This window comes from Mytilus trossulus, chromosome 1 (genome assembly GCF_036588685.1).
Source record: "Mytilus trossulus isolate FHL-02 chromosome 1, PNRI_Mtr1.1.1.hap1, whole genome shotgun sequence".
Taxonomy (NCBI): Eukaryota; Metazoa; Mollusca; class Bivalvia; order Mytilida; family Mytilidae; genus Mytilus; species Mytilus trossulus.
Window position 1 is genome coordinate 104615369 of NC_086373.1, and position 21652 is coordinate 104637020.

Sequence of the window (21652 nt, forward strand, 5' to 3'; positions counted from 1 at the left end):
AGGTGTTGAAATGATAAACATTTGTAGTTGGTTTTCTGTTGGGTAGCTGTCTCATTATTTGGTCAAGTCATTAGGGCCACCATAGTCAGCTTTGCATGAAGTGTAGTAAGCATGGTATTGACCTTATGCACTGGAGTTGCACCATTTGAACTCAGATCTCCAGGCAGAGTTGAATTTGGTTAGATAATTGGTCTTCTTTAATTTGCTGCTTCAAGTGCTTGGGTATTTGGTGATAACATACGGTTTGCATTTAGTCAAATATTAAATTTTAGAGTTGTCCAAGGTTTACATACTCATACTGGATGGAATACAAGCCATAAATATCATATTTGAGTTGCTTTCATTTGTCTCTGAGATTCAGTAACTGATCCTTGCAGAATTGTTATTAACACATTCAAAATAATTAAAGCACAAAGTCGTTGTTTATACAACTAATCTGTTGTCAATATTTCACTTTTAATCATCCTGGTATGTGTCTTAAACTTGCTAGTTATCACCAGGTATTGCCAATTGTCTTTTATTGTTGTATACACAGTGTAATCCTTAACACCTTCATTGATTACAGGACGCTAATTGCATTTTTACCTTTCAAACAAAATCAAAACAGGAAATAGTGACTTCCGGTTTTCTCGGACTTTTCCCATATAAATTTCGGGTTTCTCGGACTTTTTCTCTGTCTGCAATAAAATTTTGTAAACAAACATGTCTACTGAAATTTTCGAGATTGACATTTTCAAAAAGCGGAAGATTTCAAGTTTTAACGGGAGGGACGGAAGAGGGTCTGAAAAGCGGGAGATTTTGACTCCCGCCGGAAGAATCACATGTATGTATATATGAAAGAGGGCGATATCTAAAAATACCAAAGCAGAGTAGGGTATGTCTTTGCTGCAACAATGGAGACATTGAAGATGAACTTCACTTTCTTTTAAAATGTTCCTCCTATAAATATGTGAGAGATAACCTTATTAAAAAATTAAATAATGTTCTATTGAACAACAAATTTCCTTCCTTATCATATAACTTGCTTATATCAATTCTAAATAGTAATTCCCAAACAATATTAAAAATTGTTGTCAACTATTTGAATGAATGCTGGTTGGTGAGAAACTCATTATTAAAAGGTACTTGATTTCTGTAATAATGTATATGCTTCTCATTTATTTTTTTATATATTTCTCTCATAATAATATCCACTGTCACTCCTTCATTGTATATATGTTATTGTAGTTAGTCTTTAATTTGTTGCCATAACCATTTATTGTCAATGTGTTAGTGCTAATAAAGTTATCTTATCTTATCTTATCTTATCTTATAATATCCTCTCAACTTAAAAATTGTAACAAAGTAACTGTTAATTTAAGAAGTTTAATTTTTGACTGAGTGGGAGACAGTGAAGCAATGGGGTAGGCAAAGGGGCTTTCTACATTCAACACAACCATATTTTCAAACCTTTTTTCCTCTGTACCTTTAATAGCTACCCTAGCCCAGCATATGTGACACCTTATCTTGTTTCCCAAAGTCTACTGGCAAACAGAGTTAACCTACATGTGTTTGATCTGTCTTGACATGGTAGATTTCACAATATGACATACACCGTGTCTGACGCTACCAAAACCCAAAGTTTGATGGCCCATTTCTTTGTTTTAGAAGGCATGAATTGCTTGGATGCATCCCTCCCTTTGTAAGGTATCATAAATCGTCACCTATCGTTTGGGGACATGTTGGTCTCTCATTTTTGTCTGTTAAGGGGGTCTTTAATTTCTGAGTTTGTAAGATACATCATTATTAGTCTCCCATCTTTGCTCACCTCGCTGGTGCGTATCAGTGAAGTGAAGATACCTTATTATCTGCATAATTTCGTCCATTTCTTTGAAAAATTAGAGACCATGACTTATATTTTTAATAACTATAAACATGATAAAGCCTTCAAGTGTTGGGATTAATTAATTTCAGGATAAAAACAATATATGTACATAGTCAGAAAATAAAACATTTTTGTCCTAAATTCTAAAGCTTATACAATTATATTTTATTTTCCGTCAATGTACATATATATTGAATATGAGAATAATTGCCTGTTAAAATAAAAACATAATTGTTATGGCTTTATTACTCTAATATATGTGTGCATGTGGCTCTGATCTGGCTGCGGTTTAACATCTTAAAATTGAGATGATTATATTCATATTTATATATGATTTATAAAAACATTACCAGTTTTATGTTAATTATCAAATCATTGCAATATTACTTTGCTCTTCATGGGCCCTTTTAATAATTAGAATAAAAATATCTTATCTCTGGAATCAAAATATCCTATCTTTGGGTTAAAATGTCTTATCTTATCTAATTATAACTATCAATTATTTGGTTGTCAGATAGAATCATCTGGAAAAAATATCCTTCTTTGGGTCTCATATGTTTTGTGGACCAGTTACTTCTGGGATAAATGGGAAAGACCTCTTTCAAATTTCAATATAAAAAAATACTTGGTGCCATCAGTCATTGTTGGAGGACATCAGGGGCATTATTTACACCTGTCATTATTTTCGTCTGAAAGTTCGCTGACCCCTTCTCTTTCAACATCACTTAGGAGTGATCATGAAATCATCACCGATGTCATTTTGAGGTCAATGCATTTCATACCGTTGACCAAGAAGATCTACTTCTCCCACCAAAAATCCCTTGAACTCGTTCTCAAAACTATCAGACATTTTTATGTCTCAGAATGTTACAGACCATGAAACGACATTTTACTAATATTTACTATAATTTTGCGTCCTTGACATCGGCAAGTGAGAGAGGAATGTGATTGGATTGTTTTATTTAGAACTTCCATAAAAGGAGTGCGACCTTTTGCACTCGTGGGAAAAATCCAATTACCGTGCCGACGGAAGTCGGATTATTAATTGATTTTATTCTCCGTGCAATTGTTAAAATCGTTTTTCGTAATTTGTATCATAATGTTAATCAAAATATTCATGAAATTAAATTTAACTTTCCTTCCAAATAACCTTTTCTCGACGAAAAAAGTCACATGTTCGCATCACATGTTTTTGTACAAAATGGCGGCGGCTTATTTTGTTTGTTGACGCTACCGATCTTTCATTGTATTGAAGTATATATAAGGTATCAAATTCAGTCAGAATTGGTATTCTTTAACTGTGATATACAAGCTTCCTGAAAACCTATATATGTATTGGTTAAACATAGCTTTACGGGGGGAAATGAGTTAAAAGACAAAAAAAATATGATTATCACGTGATTGTCTATGCCTGAAAGCATTGTTCGGCCTGGCTACGGGGATGCCTCAACACATTGTTCGGCCTGGCTACGGGGATGCCTCAACGCATTGTTCGCCTTGAAAGGGTTAATTAATGTGGATATTTAGTAGGTTTTGCCATGTTTAACAATACATGTACCAATTACTAAAAAGGTTTTACGAAATAACAGTATGAAACACCTTAACACAAACTGATCTGTTGGTGATCAACTGCTAAAATATTTAGCCTTTTTGCTACAGGCAAAGGTTGTTAGTATTCAGTGAAGTGCAGTGAAATAATGATTATGCTTACCATCCAAATCCAGTTATTTGATGACTGTGTCTTAAAATTGAAATAAAATATAAATGTACTATCATGTAAAGGAACACTGGTTAAAAAAGGTATGACTTGGATATGAAAACTTCTATCCTAATGAAATTATATAAATAATGGGTTCTTATCATTATTTTCTTGGTGATATGATATTTATTGCTTTGGGTTTTTTTTCAGTCTTCACGATGAACTGCTAAATCTACAGGCTGGAAGCTGAATTTTTGATTTTTTTTAGTTGATTCTGTTGGCAGGTAGATATGATTTGTACAGGCCGGAAAGCAATTTTACAAGCCTGGGCTGCTGTTCAGCGTGAAGACTGCTTTTCTATACCAATTTAATACTGGTTGGCTTTTGCCTTTACCAAGGAAATAGACGAAAATCTGTATCCAACAATTAATAATAACTCTACATTATTGTCAGCTTTAAAAAGCTTATGAAATATGCAATAATAGTTTTGGTTTGTTGAATTGGCTGTAACATCATTAGCCAAACACAAATTTATGTATATTTCAAGGTTTAAGATTCTTGATGAACAATAATGAATAATTTTATTAGGTTGATCTTTGTACACTTGTATTATATATTTTCATAGGCTGTAAGCTTGCTCATTCTTGAAGGACCCTTCAGACATGAAGATTTACAGGACTTGCTGCTCATACTTCAAGATATTGGTAGAGCTGGTGTAGCTTTCACTGAATTCATAATTAGTGAAGAATTTCTGCAGATGATAAGTTTTTATGTCATATTAATCTTTTCATACATACACCTTCATTTGTACATAAACAGTTTTATTTAGTAAATTAAGCATTAACTGCAAAGATTACTTAATTTGTATTAAAAAAAAGCAAATATGTTTAAATACTGCCATATATTTTTGCTCATATATGTATACATGTATATTGTCTTTAAAACCAAGTTATTGTTCTCTTTTATGGTATGAATGCCAATAGGACAACTATCATCAGAGTTTGCAAAATGTGAAAAATCTTCTTTCCTTCGACGATCATTAAACTAAAGCTACCAATGAAATAACTATAGACTAATGCAATTTAATTGCAAACTAGGATTGCTTGGGAGAAATTCCAGATTTAATAAGAATAAAACTAGTGGAACAGAGTATGTTGGTATGACCAAACATCAGACTTGGATTATATAACTTTTGGTCTTCAACATATCAAAGAAGGTTATGATTTTAATCAGATACAGGATTACTGGATGCATTGAACTTAATATTTCTGGATACATTTTTCAGAATAGCATTCAGGTGGTTTGATATGTTGTTTTATGTCTCAAACCTCATTGGTGAAATAATAAAAAAAAACTTACCAACTTCCTTTTAAATTGGGTTGTTCCTGAGAAAATAGTTTTCTGTGAAATATTTTGCAGACTAGTTATTTGTCATCTTAATGCTGCAACTGTGTTGTATTAATTAGATTTTAGGATTTTGGTGCTAGTCCTCAATACCTGATTCTTCAGTCAAGCAGTTAGCCAGGATCCTAGGCTAAAATTACAAAGAAAATTCATTTAATAGATGTCGCACATGTATAAATTGACATAATTCTCAATAGAAAAAATCTTTATAATTCTAAATGAAATGCAGATTAAGTAAGATATTTTCTTCTTAAAAAAATATATATAATATTAAACAGATATTTTTTATAAATTATAGCTTTAAATGTATTTATTATACGAAATTTCTGTTTAAGTCCAGGAAGCTGTTCAATACTTGAAGCAAGAATGTAAAACCGAGAAAAGTGATGAAATGTATGTGTTAATGGAACAGTTCTTTGATGCCATAAATGTGAGTAACTGAAACACAATCACATTCTTATTTTCAAGTGTAAGATAAAGAAATGTAATGTTTGTTTTTTTACAATAGTAATTATGATGCTGAATTTTCTAAATTTGTTCTAGTTACTTCCCTTTGGCTGATAATATTAGGATATTCACTCTTGTCTGGATTTTAATTTGTGCTTTTTTAAAGTTTTTTTTTCTTTTCATTATGTTTTGATCTTTTTCATCGCAATCAAACCAACAATAGATATGAGGCCAATCAAATTTGTACATTGATGATTGTTGGGCGTCAATGTTAAATATACAATTTTTTTTTGTCTTTTGGGTTTATTTACCGAAATGTCATGGATTTAAGTAACTACAGGTTACTCTACAGTAATCAACAATGATCAAAACCCACATTGTATACTTGCCTATGAAGGGCTCCAACACAACAATATATGAAAAATTTATACAAATAAACAAAGGTAGGATTTATGACAAAACAATAATTGAAAAAAACAAATATAACCGACTGCAGCCAATGACATACACTGAGTTACAGGCTCCTGACTAATTTAGTGTTGTATGGTTGAACGTGTTGATGAATGATTGTCAAACTCTTTACCTGTACTCAAACAGTCAAGTAACAGCACAACATAAAAAAACAAACAAAAAAACAGTTGGAAATGGCTTGACTCATCAGATCCTATTATATTTTGGATAGGTTAAATGTTTTGTTCAAAACAAAACAGTAATGTCAGTATGAAATAAAAAGGATGCAAAAGACAAAAGAACAACATTGTAACACACTTTACCCTTTAAAGTCTAACCAATTTGCAATGTCATATTCTTTCAATGACTTTAAAGTTGTAAGAACTTTGCCCATGTCTGAGAATTAAATTCAATTTTTAGTTGACTTTGCTAAATTTTAAAGAAAACATAAGCATTTAGATTCTTTTCTTACTAGCTGCTTAAAATTACATTTTATATTATTTCAGATATTAAGTGAATCTTCAGCTGAAGGTAATTGTATACAAAGTGTAACAAATAACTGATTAAGATAAAAAGTTGAGGTAAAATAAGAATATTACTGAACAATACTGTTAATTTAGAATTTACTCCAGTTGCAAGATAATCAACAAGAATTTTATTTAAGTGTTTGTAAAACTTTGATTTTTCTGTCAAACACAAAATTTTGGGTGTCCTTCATCTTTTAGAAAGTATGGCCTAATTTGTAATGTTAGATAATATGGTGTAAAAACTTTAAAAAAAAAATCCATCAGTGCTTTTTCTTTTGAGGGCCCTATAAACATGCCAATGGTAGGATTTGAATCTTGAATAAATGACGGAGGCTAATTTCTACCCTTCTTTCATTTTGGCCAAATCACTACTTTCACATTCAACAATAATTTTTTTCCACATGTTTTACTTATTTCAATATATATGGAACTGATAGGACCACTTAAATAGTAAACATTTCAAAGAAAACAGTAGACAGATTACTTGGGAAGAAATACCCTTTATAATAATTGGGAACTATATTCCTAGACCACGAACAAAGGGAATTAATTGTGATCTGAGGCCAATCATTAACTTTTTTTTCCCAGATCTACTTCCTGTTCCAGTTTTCCCCGCATTTGCACATATATCTGTCTTGTTTGCATGAGACTTTGAAAAAAAATTATATTTATCAGTCTAGTAAAATATAAGATTGAACCTCAATACAAATTCAATTTAAATAATTGTTTGATATGAAAAAAAACCTGTTGCCTGATGAAAGCGTTTCTTTTGTTTACATCGAATATGACGTCATAACTTAAAGAACGTCACAACTAAATCCCTAACAACAGAACCAAAATCGGGAACGCTACGTACGGTATTTCCGTTTCTTTTATTAACATGTTTGAATTAAAAAAAAAATAATACATACAGACTTCGTCCCCATTCACAGGTTATGCCTGCCTCATATTAGTCTCAAAGTTAAGTAAATTTAATCAATAGTTTGAAACAATCCATAAAAAAATAGGGAATTATATACACCAATCAATTAGATGAAACCAAAAGTCTCTTAATGCGTGTGGAATACATAATTTTTCCCTTTGGGATCAATATTTTTCTGTCAGCTGTTCCATCCATGAGTAGGTAGTACTTATTGTAAAAGTACGGATTTCGGTCATAGCTGTTCCGGTTCAGATCTGTAGTATAGAAATCGGTCAATGTCGGACCATAGGCAAGAAAATTTACAAAAAAATAAACTATGTTTGACAAGTTATTTGGTTATTTGGAAAGGAACATGACTTTTTTAATGCAATAAATGGATGAAACATTTACTGGAGGCAACTTTTATCACGTTTAAATAAAGTAACAAACTTAGTTTGCCGCGGAAATTTAGGTTGATGTACGTTTTCAAGTAACAATCACTTGAACTTTCGGAAATGCACGAAGTGATAAAAAGTGTTAGTTTTATCAAATAACCTGCCTCACACTGCAAAGACTACCGGAAATCAAAACCGCATGTAACCCGGAAATCAGCACTCGATTCTAAACCGCAACAGGCAAAATTCCGGAATAAAATTATTTTTTTTCAAAAACGTCAATTAAATTATTTGGGTTGCGGCGATTTTCTTGGGTCGGTCGGCTGACAGCAAACAAACAATATTTTAATTTAGACCTTAAGATCTGGAATTCTGGAAAATATTGTTTCAATACAGAAAAAAATTAAGTTAAGGTAGTTTGTTTATTTTAAAGTGTATTATCACCAAATACTTCCCCAGGACTAATTTTCATGTACCTTTCCAAAATTAATTTTACCATGCTTTTTTTTCAAAAAATTGATAAAAAGTATAAGTTGTGTATAAAAAAGCTTTAAGAAAATAAAAATAAAAAAGGTAAGATATGAAAATTTCATTCATAGTCCTGTATAACAAAATTACTGTAAGAGTAATCTTTCCAGCTAAGTTGAAAAATTGAATCAACCAAAAACAAAAGTGTGGTATTAAGTCAAAAAGTTGGTAATACAATGAATTTTTTGTTTTTGTCTTTCCTATAAGAGACATAGGTATTACTATCCGGCAGCCACTGTTACTATCTGTATTAAGCTTAACATCAGAAGGTAGGAAACCTGGATGCTGCATATCTTGTACATAGAAAAATTTTCATCTTTTAGACCTTCGACAATAAATGTCAGTAAAAATAGGCAAGACATTTCAGCATGTGTACACTTCGTCTTTTTACTTAAATTGGCATTCTGTCTTAAAATTTGCAGATTTAAGCTAAGAACTAGACTGGTTGTGTGCTTCTATATTACAATACAAAATATTTAATGGTGGTATACAATTAAGCTACCTTAAAGTGTTGTATTTAAAGAGTACAGGGGCAAGAGTTATAATAATTATTACAGTGTATTTTATATGTTTATTTGTAGCCAAATCTTCACTTGTGCAGAAATTTTGTCAACTCTATTTAGATTCACTTCTAGAAAATGAAGCAGCAGACTTTAGACATAGATTAGAAGTAAGTATGTTCATTTATATTCATGATGGATCAAATTATGGGTCACAGTAAACCACAAAATTAAGAATTCAAAGAAGAATAATCAGTTTTATTGTGTAAGGAATGCATGAATAGAGAAAAGCCTTAGTTTTTCAAAGTGATTAATCCCCAAGGGTGACTGGGGTATAGAAATATGGTCACTTGGTCTTCTCCCGACAGGCAGTAAAACGATTGCCGAAGTAGGGCGTCCGTTTGGCTGTGCGGGATGTATCAAGTTCGCAGTCACGTCCAGTCAGAAGGGGGACGTTAAATCCGATGCCTCTTGTAAAGAGAGTGCTACGCTCTTTGCACGTTAAGAACCCTTGCAACAACTCTTTGAGGTAGGTGACCTGTTGCAAGGCAAAATTTCTGTCCCTATCCAATATACCCTCCTTTTCCGGTGGCAGTCCAAATTTCTCATACCATCATCCCATATGGCCTCTTTTGTATCAACCTACCTATTGTATTTATTGTAAACTTGTTCTCGTCTGAATATGCATGAAATATTTGCCACTGGTCGCTAAGCAACCAACAATCAATCAATCAATGTGATTAATGATTAATTGTGCGTTTCTAAATATGTTTTGTTGGAATTTGTCATGACAAAAGAAAGATTTTATTCAATAACAAGAAAAAAAAATCTTGAATTTACATTTACCCCATTCTGTTATACTGCAACTAACAGTTTTTATGTCCCATTTATGGGCATTATGTTTTCTGGTCTGTGCATCTGTTCATTCATTCTCCCCGCTTTAGGTTAAAATTTTGGTCAAGGCTTAGATGCCAACCATTACGATTTTGCGATAAAAACTATGCTATTACGGTCAAAGTAGAATAGTTATGGATTCCCTATCATCGCCTTTCAATTTTGTAAATTGCAGATTTTTATCATTACTTTTCAGTCCTGGTCCAGTATTTAGAAAATTTCAACATGATGGTTCTGTTTTTTTGGGAGTTATTGACCTATTATTGAGTAATTAACTGACTTACGAAACTTGCATTAAATAAAGTATCTTTCCCCCTTTCTCTTACTGTTCCTTGACAAAATGAAAATGTACGAGTTGAGAACATCTGAACATTTAATGAATGGAATACATACTACAGATAACATGTTACTGCACATCACTTTGCAACCAACTAGGTGTGCAATTCTAGTATGGTTATTATTACAACAATCATATCAATATATCTAATGTTTTTTTCCAAATAGAATGGTATTTCAACTTGAACAAATAAAATAATTGTTTGATTGGCTTTGGTTCCAGCTTGTTCTACAAACATTTTAAGTGTAATTCTTCCTTTTTTATCACAGCATGTCATTTCTTCTGCTTCATCTAGATTCTCAGGTCATTGAATGTTTTATTGGAAGATGCACCATGCAGTGTTAAAGAAGCTCTACTATCTAGTCAGTTTGTTAAACCTAGTCTGTAAGTTTGTTTTGATTATTCAATAGAAATATCTTTAAATTACTAGAATTTCAGAAAAAATGGAAGGCAAACAAAATTAACAAAACGATAAATAAAAAATGTAACTATCAATATAGTAAAACTTTTTCATTTGTGTTTACTAAATAACATTTATACAGAGGCAATTATTTCATCACAATTTGGAAAAGAACGAATTCACAATAAAAACGAAATAGGTACTCCTAGTATTATATGTATCTGATGAGTGCTTTCTATCTGTCAGAACCAACTTCCTGGGATTTTTTATACTTTGAGGTATGCTTAACATAACATATTCAACTTCTTCTTGTGATGCTTTAGTTTTATACTATTGTTTTCTTGTCTTTCAGTAAGAAGTTATCAACCTTGCTGAATGAAATTGGAGGTACGTGTTATACGTTAATTGAATGAACTGTTTTAAAGGGTTTTGGTATATATTGATTAAATCATAATTTTGTAAACATAGTTTTGAAAATTACAGTATTGAAATGGAAATGTAGGAAAAGATATGTTGTCATAATTGACCTAGAATGGTATTTAAGTTGAGGTTGTTATGGCCCACTTACAGTTATAGTTAGTCCATCACTTTTCTGGTAGAATATCTTTTGTCATGAAGAGAAAGTCTTATTAACTTGGAATCTTCAAGAAATAATGTTTATAATGTAAGCATTTTAAAAGTAAATGCAAAGTTTTAACCCAGATTTTGCAGTCAAGATAAAGTTTGGTTTAAAAGTAGTTTATCACAGTATGAAGCTGTGGTCAAAACAGGTTGAAAGGAGATGTTGTACAATTGTTAAAGTATTTGTAAGGTATAAAAATGTCCTGGCTTAACAAAGTGTACTTCATTCAAAGGAAAAAAAACAATAGCCTGATTTATGCTAAAATTTAATACCAAATATATACATTATATACAACTGAAATGTCTGACATGAATTCAAATTTGTATTGACTTGTGCTTTCTCTTTCATTTAAGATTATGAATTTCAAGTTTGTATATCTGAGTGCTTATTTAGAATTATACCAAAAAAGGTGCGAGACCAGACAATATCTACAGTTTTCAAAAACCAAGCAAGAAGAAAAGACTTTCTTGCCATTAGAGACAATGAATTCGAAACTGTAAGTTCGATACATTTTGTATTACAGATGATTGTGAGTCTTGTTTTATTTTGAAGATTATCAACCATCTGAATATACACTAAAAAAATATATGAAAATGTACAAAAGGTTTGTGGTCCAAAGATACAATAAATGAGTTTTCTACAAAAAATAACAATAAGAAAAATAGAAAAAGAGAATTGGAAGTGTGTCAAAGAGACGAAAACCCAACCAAAGAGCAGAATACAGCCGATGGCCACCAACGGCTCTTCAACACAGCGAAAACTTCCACACACTGAGGTAGTCTTCAGTTAGTCCCTAAACAAAACTGTGTACTAGTTCAGTAAAAATGAACGACACACTAAATTCCATAACATAAAAATTAACTATAATTAAAAATCATACACGACTTTCAAAAGCCAGAGGTTACTGCATATTTTTACATACTTGTGAATAGGACATATTGAATTTATTCAAATTCCAAACAAATATTAAAGTTGTAAAATTATTTTATTCTGCCTAACAAAAGTTCCACTAAAACTTTGTTATAAACAATGTCATAATACCTGGTGGAACAAATGTTCTATAATCTTGATTCTGTAAGGAATAAATTCTGTTATATTTGTTCCAGTGGAAATACCATTACAGAATAATTATTTCACTGGGGACTTATGTTATGAGGGTACTTCCATTTCATGACAATATGTGAGGAGTTGTTTATAAAAAAACATAACACAAGAAATAAGGAATGCACCTTATTATGTCAGTTTTATGGCATTCATGTGTTTTGCTGATAATTCTCACTGTTTGTTATCTTTAAGATTTTTTCTAAAATAATCAATTATTGATTTCCTATAATTATTTATGATCATCATTATAATGTGTACTACAGATAATGATAATTTCTTATTTCAATTTTGTAGGATTGCAGAATATTTTTAAACAAGTTGAATGCTTCATTGAAGAAAAGCAATAGGTATAAAAGTATATTAAAAAAGATGATGTGGTATGATTGCCAATGAGACAACTCTCCATAAAAGACAACATGACACAGAAAGTAACAACTAGAGGTCTCTGTACAGCCTGCAACAATAATTTAAACTCATGCTGCATAGTCCTTTATAAAAGTTCCTGATATGACAAATGTAAAATAATTTTACAGCTAATATTCTAAAGCATGTAGAGCAAGACTTAAGTTAGCTTGCTTGCTTTGTTTTTATATTGTATAATCATTGGGATAACACCCAACTAAATTCAAATATTATATATACAGGTTAAACTATGCCTATATATATATTGTTTAAAGATGTCAATCTTATTTACAAAGCTTGTATAAACAATTATACAAGCAAAGCAAGCAAGTCAACCAAAGTTTTGCTTTACATGCATTAGGAAATTAGCTGTAAAACTAGAAAACTTACAGCCTGATTTATATACAAAAAAAAATAATGAAAGAAAAACTAATTTGATATGCAGAAACAAAACTGAATTACAGGCCCCTGACTTGGGACAGGCACATACAGAATTTTAAACATGTTAGTGAGTGGGTGTAAATGTACAACTTATGAACAAACTAAACTGATAGTCTGTATCGAAAATTGTTTGGAGCCATATCAGGAGGATTATTTGAAGAACTATTGTAAATATTCTTTTTTTCAGAAATAATTGTTCTATGGTCATCTTGGCATCCACTGAAACAAAAATTTAGATTCAAGAGGGTGTAGCAACTCACATTTCTTCAATCAATTGAAAACAAAATTGTTTCTTCAATAGGTACATGCATTGGTTATACTAAGAACTTTTCAGGTTCATTGATTTGTCTGTATTAATACACCTTATTGCTATTTCCAGCTGACCCTAAAATCTGTCCCGCTTGAACTATTCGCTTCCTACAACAATCACTTTCCCATTATGGCATCATATATTGTGTAGTGATTTGTTTAGTAATAGGGACAAACAGCAATAAGGTGTATAATCAACCATTGTATATTTCTTTTTAAGAGTGTTTTCAGTACCATGCAACAAAGCTTGGCTTGGAGATAAAGAGGTATATATTTGATTAATAGACATAGACTAAAGATTGAAAAGAAACAAGCATCTGTATCTCTTAAAATATTAGTTTGTAAAATTGAGAATGGAAATGGGGAATGTGTCAAAGAGACAACAACCCGACCAAATAAAAAAAACACAACAGCAGATGTGTACATCTTTAATATTTTGAATGAATGATGAAGGATAACTTCGTGCATTCAACTGTCACAAAAGTTGATACCATGGAGAAGATACATTTTTATTATATCAGAGATTATTGATCAAGTTCATTTAATGATGATATAGAAAAGACTTAGTCTTACCTCTTACATTTAATGTTGATTAAACTTAAACAGTGATTCCCTATGAAAAGAACAGAAGTATTCATATTACATTGCATGTATTTTTGCATGAAATACCAGTTGAACAACTCAGGCTCTAAAACCTCCTTTGTAACACCACCATTAAGGATTTTCTGATGAAGTTAATAACTACTAGAACAAAATTTGTTAATCATATTATTAAATCGTGGTCAATTAAGAAGGGAAATAGTTCAGAAATGAATCAAATGATTATTGTTGGACAATTAATCAGTTGTGAATTTTTTTATTGAGGGGAAACATGCTAATTAAGTTTTAAACATGTACCTGTATATATATGTAGCATCAAGAATGACATATGTTTAACATATAAACAAGGATTTAATATGCATTTACATGTGTACAATTCTTGCAAGATTTTTATGAAATCTATATCAAAGGTTTATATCCCAATATCTGGATTTATAACCACGCAGTTTCTCCATGAAGGTATACTATAAATTAACTACGTTGTGACATAGTTAAGGACTCATTTGATTATCGTCTGTAGGTTACAACTACAATTTTGACATCAGTTTTACTGTTCTGGAGTTATGCCCCTTTATAAAGTAAAAATAAAAATGCTTAAATCTGTCATTTCTGTTCTCTTACTTTACTGATGTGGAGGTAATCTGTTAATAAATAATGTATATACATTAGGGACTATTTCTTGTCAATCAATTACCTGTTGTCATTCTTTGTATAAAACATTGCTGAGACCTAATTTTATGAGGGAATTGTTGTTGTAGTTACACAAGCCTGATGATCCAAATTATGAGACATTCTGGGTAGACTTTAATGCTGGCAGTGAGAGACTTACTGTCTTCTGTGGATCTTACAATAGTTCAGAGGTAAGAAATATTTTGGAGGAAACAAGTAAGGCAATGTTGAAAAAGAGATTTGTAGGAGTTGAAATAATATAGCATGCAAATCAAGAGTCAAAATGTCTTTGCAAAAACTGTGTTTAGTTGTTTGCTCAGACCGCAGCTCAGACACTGTAATTAAGAATGTCATCTGAATTTGATTATAAAGGAACATTTTAGATGAATTGATAATAAAAATGGTCCAAAGTGGAAACCCATTTAGTAATGAGCAAATATTCTTATCCCATGGCTGAAATTTGGCATAATATAAGGATTAAAATTGTGCATTTCTAAATTGCGTTTTTATAATATCACTTTCTGGATTTTACATGTAATTGTAGTATGTTCTGGCAAAACATCTTTTATTTATTATTGATATCTTTGAGTTCAGATGTCAAGTGAGGATATGTGGGAGACGTTGACAGTTTGGAAGGATGATGTACAATCATTTAATGTCAAAAGTAAGTTTGAGTAATTGGAAACATAAACATCAGGATTCCTTTATACAATATCATAATAAGTTTGGGGAAACCTGGATAATTCAAAATTGTCTAGGTAAAAGAAAATTCCTTGATTTGCTACTTTATTTAGAGAAAACAATCAAGGAAATTCTTCAAACTTTGTCCGTAGCTGATAGTTAAGTACAAAATTGAGATCAAAAAGATGTTTTTAATTAACTTTTTTTTTTAACATTTTAAAACAGAATATGGTTAAAATTGTTTTAAACATTAATAACCTTTTTCCAATCTTTATCGTAGTTCAAGAAACTTTTACAGGTTTTTCATAATAAAGTGATGGCACCCTGAGCAATAAAATGCTGTTGTTTTTATACGACCGTCAAAATTTTGAAAGGACGTATTATGGTATACAAATGTCAGTTGTCTGTCTGGCGTAAACATGTTGCACCCTAACTTGAGAACGACTTATCAGAATTTCATGAAACCTAATAAAGTTGTTTCTTATGATGGTCAAATGATCTGCATACTTTTTTGTGAAAATAAGATTTTAACTTTTTGCCTTACGGCACTTTGTAACTAAAACAGTGGGGTGTTTTTTTCACATGTTGAACCGTATCTCAAAAACCATTCTTGATTATGGCTTAAAACGTTAAACACTTCTTAGTTATTTTAATCTTAATATCAGTATACTTTTTGGTGATGATTCATATTTAGTATTTTGTAAAAAAAACATATCTCAAAAATAATTTTTGATTATTGCTTAAAACTTTACCCGTCTTTTTTACATTAATCTAAAGATCTGTATACTTTTTGGTGATGATTCAAAATTTCATTTTTGAGTTATTGAGTCTTTTTTGTAAAAAAGGAGGAGGTTTATTTTACATGTGCCGTATCTCAAAAACGATTTATGATTATTGCTTAAAACTTAAAACACTCCTTTGTTATATTAATCTTAAGATCTGTATAATTTTTGTTGTTGATTCAAAATTTTATTTTAATGATATTTAGTTTTTTTTGTAAAAAAAAAACCAGGTTTGGGGGTTTCACATGTTCTGCCATGTCTCAAAAACAATATATGGTTATTGCTTTAAACTTCCTCAGAAACTATTCATGGTTATTGCATAAAACTTGCACACAAGACGTTGGGCGTATCATGCACTCATGGCGCAGCTGTTTATTTAAATTCATCTCTGCAAATTATTTTTAAATGGACTTATTTATTTGGCCCTCTCTATTAGACTAATATTTACAGTAGAAGGGACAGGAGAGACAAAGAGTTCCAAAAGTTAAACCTTAATTTTAAATATGCTCAATACTAACTTTTTTTTAGAAATAAAGGAAGTGAAAGTTGTGAACATTTTGTTCTCCAAGATGGTATCAGATATATATCCTAGTCAACAGGATGTGAGTGGAAGGAGTGTTAGATTACAGTTTGATGCTGACTGTCATGTAGAAAATGCCCTGGAATCAACATTTGGATCAGACAGGGTAATTATAAGATGATAAAGTATTTTTAAGTCTAGCACATTATAACTTCTGTAAACTTCGCAACTTAGCTACATCTACCTGTTTAGGTTTCTGCATGCATACAGTTAGTTATGAAAGTTTTGCATTGTACTTCTGCAAAAAAGTCTTGATTCTTAAACTGAAGATTTGTAAATAAAGTCATAATTGAGTTATTTTTTTAAGTTGCTAGATTCCTCAATGCATTCAGCATTTGCTGATAGGAATAACTTCAAGATTTTTAATTATAAATAAAAGAATGATTGGTGAAATTGTTTTTAGCAGAATTGACTATAATGTAAATTGAAAACTTTATAACTGCAAATGAATTTGATTCATAGTTTATGCACTTTAATCAGAGTTGCCATGCATTATTCTAAACATTTGAACCAATAAACTTGTATGCTTATTGTTCATAAAATAAACCATTTTCCATACTCAATTATTTCCATTTTCAGACTATCCAGAAAGTTTCGTCTGCTTCTACACCACTTGTTATAAACAAAGATGAAAGTAGTCAGGTATATTTTTTTTTTAGATATAGTTAGAACTGAAAGATAGCATGAGAGGGGGGCGTATTCATTCATATGAAATAAATGTTAAGAGATTATGTCATCTATGTTGGTCAGCAGGTAAATATTGCGTATTGGTAGCTTCAACTAATGGGAAAATCTGAAAATATTCATACTCAATGGAATAATAAATATGTTTTGAAATAGAACACAACCCTTGAAATATTTTCACCAGTGATTAACATGACTTTCATTTTTTATTGGGACAAGCTTACACCCAGGTTATGATATCTCTTTTTTTTTTTTTTTTTTTTTTTTTTTATAAAGTTAATCAGTATTTAATGAAACTTTTTTTTCTTTTTTTAAATTTTAGTCATCATACTACATATCTATACATACTATACACCCGTTATACATATCATATTTTCAATATTATGAAGATAGTCCATACAACACTACACACATGCATACTCGCACACATTACATCATTATCATTAAGACTTTTTTTTTCTTCTTATCTTAAAATTTAAAAGAAATTTGATAAAACTATCTCAAAACAACAACAGTCAATCGTATTTATATTTCACAACATCGCTCTCAGTCACAATGGTTATTATAGCATGATAACAAATATTGAATATATACGTATCAACTTTATTTTGACATTGCCAGCTGTTTACTGAAAGACTTGTTAGTTGAAAATTACAGAAAAGAAAGTTATTCGAAATCATGGAAATTAATGTTTAAAATTTAAAATTTATCTAAACGAACAGTTTTTTGTCAAAAGCAAATTTTGCCATCAACAAAAGTTTATCGTTAGTATCAACCGGACGAAATCCATAAGTTCTTACGTCCATAAAGTCATGTTCTACATTTTTCTTATATATTTGATAATCAACATCATTTGGATTCACTTGTTCTACTTCATCAGATCCTCAAATATTATTTTATAATGTTCCCTGTTCCTTTCAATTTCGCGATCAATTTATCAGAGAACAGTCTACTTTTCTTTATCACCGGTTTTGAAAGGATATCGTCGATTTTAACTGCAATTTTATCATCATTATCGTCGTAGTCATCATCATCATCATCATTATCGTCGTCGTCTTCCTCGTCCTCTTCGTTGTCATCATCATCATCGTCATCATCAGCAACATCATCACCATCATCATTTTTATCAGATTCTTCTGACTGCTCTGGATTTTCATTTCGAGTTGATATTGTGGTATCGTTATCATCTGTTTTCATAGTTTCGACTAATTGATGCTCACTTATTTCTGGTTGTTTTGTAACTTTGTTTAAATCTTCGAATTCAAATTTTTTGCAATGTATGTTTGAAAAAAGTACATTCTTTTCCTGTAATTTAAGCTCGCCATTCTCTACTATAGTGTTTGTGTTTGCGCTCCGTAGAATTGCGGTTTCATTTTCCATTAATTGATCATCTTTGATATTGACAGTTTCTTGTGAAATACTTTTATTTCTATCTGGACTTTCATCTACTTTTGCAACTTTTGAATATATTCAGCCATTCTTTTGTTATTTCGATGTTCCGTAGATTTTGATTGTCGTTTACTTTGTTTATTATCACTTTGTCCGAACATTATTGATATTCGTGCTTTACTTTCATCCCCGTGTATTGTGAATGTTATATTGTCAAATATACTACATGCATTTTCTAAAGACTTCAACTAATAAACAGGTAATTTATCCATATTGATAATAATTATCTAGGTTAATATCTAGGTCGATGTTACAGTTATTAAAACAATCGGCTTCAAATGTCTTTGTGAAACAAGGACATCACATTTTTCAACATAGAAACACCACTTACTTTAAGCTAGTAAGCTCTGCTGCCAAAACATGAATACGGATCCTGGAAATCCTGGAAATCCTACATATATTGGAGATTTGTTTTCCTGTAGAAATTAACGTCCTTGCTTATCAAAGGTGTGTTTGAAGCTTATGATATCTCAAGTAATTTTACTGGATCAAATGATGTAAATTTCAATGTTTAACTTGTTTTTATTGACAATAAGTATTGTGTTTAATAATCAAATGGGATAAAAGTTAGACTTAATCAGATTTTTACAATTACATTCTTTCTTTACAGGAATTACAAGATGAAGAGATACCTTGTACACCAGTTTCTTCAGTCTATAGAAGAAAAGTATCTGTTCCTGATGTTTCTATGCCTATCTTGCTATCTCCTACTGGTTCAATTTCTTCTAAAATATCAGAACCAGTATCTGCCATAAGAATCAACTTTACTAAAACTCCATCTGCATATACCAGTAAATCTAAAGAAGAGAAAGGTACATACAGATTTTCATTTTACTATTTTCAATGAATTTTATGCACTAATTTCATAAAGAAAATATTATTGTTAGAATGTAGCAGCATTGTCATCATCAATATTAAATTTAGATTTTTAGACAGAAACACTGTAAATAGATAGGTAAGGCTGAATCACCAAATTGTAAGGGGTTCTGAGTTTCTCCATTTCTCGTTGTACCTGTTCATAAAACCATAATCATTTTCATGTAAATTCAGTAATTTGTAGTACCAATATGGGAGTACTGAGTATTTTTTAGTTCGGGCCAAGTAAGCTTATGCCATCACTTGGCGTCCGTCGTTGTCTGTCGTCGTCGTCGTAAACTATTTCAAGAATCTTCTCCTCTGAAACTTCTAGGCCAAATACTTCCAAACTTTAAATGAATGTTCCTTAGGGTATTTAGTTTATAAATTGTATCCGAAGTTTTGATCTATCAACAAACATGGTCGCCATTGCTAAAAATAGAACATAGGGGTCAAATGCAGTTTTGGCTTATATCTCAAAAACGAAAGCATTTAGAGCAAATCTGACATGGATCAAACAACCCATTGTTGGGTTGCTAACAATGGGTTGCTGCCACTTAATTGGTAATTTTAAGGAAATTTTGCAGTTTTTGGTCATTATCTTGAATATTATTATAGATAAAGATAAACAGTAAACAGCAAAAATGATCAGCAAAGTAAGATCTACAGATAAGTTATGTGACCAAAATTGTCAATTGACCCCTTAAGGGGTTATTGTCCTTTAATGACAATTGTTCACAATTTGTTCATCATATTTGCTAACTTTAAAAAATCTTCTCCTCTAAAACTACTCAACCAAACTTCAACTGAATGATCAGTAGGGTGTATAAAATAAAGTTTGTGTTTTATTTTCTATTTCGTCAAAAAACATGGCCGTCATGGCTAAAAATAGAACACAGGGTAAAATGCATTTTTTGGCTTATATCTCAAAAACTCCAGCATTTAGAGCAAATAAGACAAGAAGTTAAAGTATTTATTAGGTCAAGGTCTACCTGTCCTGAAATTTTCAGCCGAATTGGGTAACTGGTTTTTCAGGTATAATGCCGCTGAATTGATGATTTTAAAGAAATTTTGCAGTTTTTGGTTATTTATCTTGAATATTATTATAGATACAGATAAACTGTTAATAGCAAAAATGTTAAGCAAAGTAAGATCTACAAATAAGTCAACTTGACCAAAATTGTCAATTGACCCCTTAAGGAGTTATTGCCCTTTAAAGACTTTTTCACAATTTGTTCATCATGTTGACTTACTTTAAAAAATCGTCTCCTTTGAAACTGCTGTATCAATTTCAGCCAAGCTTAGGCTAAATGAGTTTCAGAGTATCTAGTATAAATTTTATATTTTATTTCCTTGTATGTCAAGAAACATAGCTCCTATGGCTAAAATAGATCATAGGAGAAAATGGTTTATTATTTTTGCTTTTGAAGAAAATAGGACGATTCAAAGAACATTTAAATAAATTGAAAAGCCAAAATAATCATTGATGAGAGATTTAACCAAAAAAATTAAGTTGAGCGATTCAGGCTCTTGAGAGCCTCTTGTTTTTATTGCTACATTTATATATAATCTAGTATTCCAGACTCCTACAGTTCCTGTTAACAAACCAAAGCAAAGAGTAAAGACGCCAGTAGTAACTGTAACACCCCCATCAAAGTCTAAAAAGAAAACATCAATAGTATCAACAGCAGAGGTTGACAAAAGAACGAATGTTGAGTTGAAAGATGACAAAACTCTAGCATCAAATAACAGAAAGGCTTCTCTTCCAGGTACATACAGAATTAAATACAGGTTCAGAGAGTGTTATAATGCATAGTGTACATAAACTATGAATAAAGAAATATTCTCAATTGAAAATAAGTATGCAATCGTTTGTTCCTCTTTAATTTGAAATTGAAAAATGTAATTTACATTAGATGAGTTTTAATTAGATGTGAAATTAGGATGAGCAACCATATTTTAAACCTCAAGTGCCAGTTTGTACAAAGTGCAAACCTTGGTTATAGTATGTTGATGCTGGTTTCATATGGGAATAAATGAGTATCAATTTTGTGAAATTAAGTTTTGAGGATTATTTTTTACTACTTTTGCAGTCTTTGGCACTTGTTTGCACATATATTGTAGTTGT

At 30.9% G+C, this 21652-nt stretch overlaps 1 protein-coding gene across 1 annotated transcript in view; it reads left to right on the top strand.

Annotated features, from left to right (window-relative positions):
- Nucleotides 1-21652, top strand: part of LOC134695306 (uncharacterized) — a 52974-nt gene that overhangs the window by 3531 nt on the left and 27791 nt on the right. The window contains exons 3-17 of the mRNA XM_063556533.1: nt 4189-4323; nt 5302-5397; nt 6371-6395; nt 8797-8885; nt 10242-10330; nt 10699-10733; nt 11322-11464; nt 12367-12419; nt 13445-13490; nt 14583-14684; nt 15088-15157; nt 16485-16642; nt 17116-17178; nt 19280-19481; nt 21099-21293. Of these exons, the coding sequence (XP_063412603.1) occupies nt 4189-4323; nt 5302-5397; nt 6371-6395; nt 8797-8885; nt 10242-10330; nt 10699-10733; nt 11322-11464; nt 12367-12419; nt 13445-13490; nt 14583-14684; nt 15088-15157; nt 16485-16642; nt 17116-17178; nt 19280-19481; nt 21099-21293 (1501 nt within the window). The remainder of the gene's footprint in view (nt 1-4188; nt 4324-5301; nt 5398-6370; nt 6396-8796; nt 8886-10241; nt 10331-10698; nt 10734-11321; nt 11465-12366; nt 12420-13444; nt 13491-14582; nt 14685-15087; nt 15158-16484; nt 16643-17115; nt 17179-19279; nt 19482-21098; nt 21294-21652) is intronic.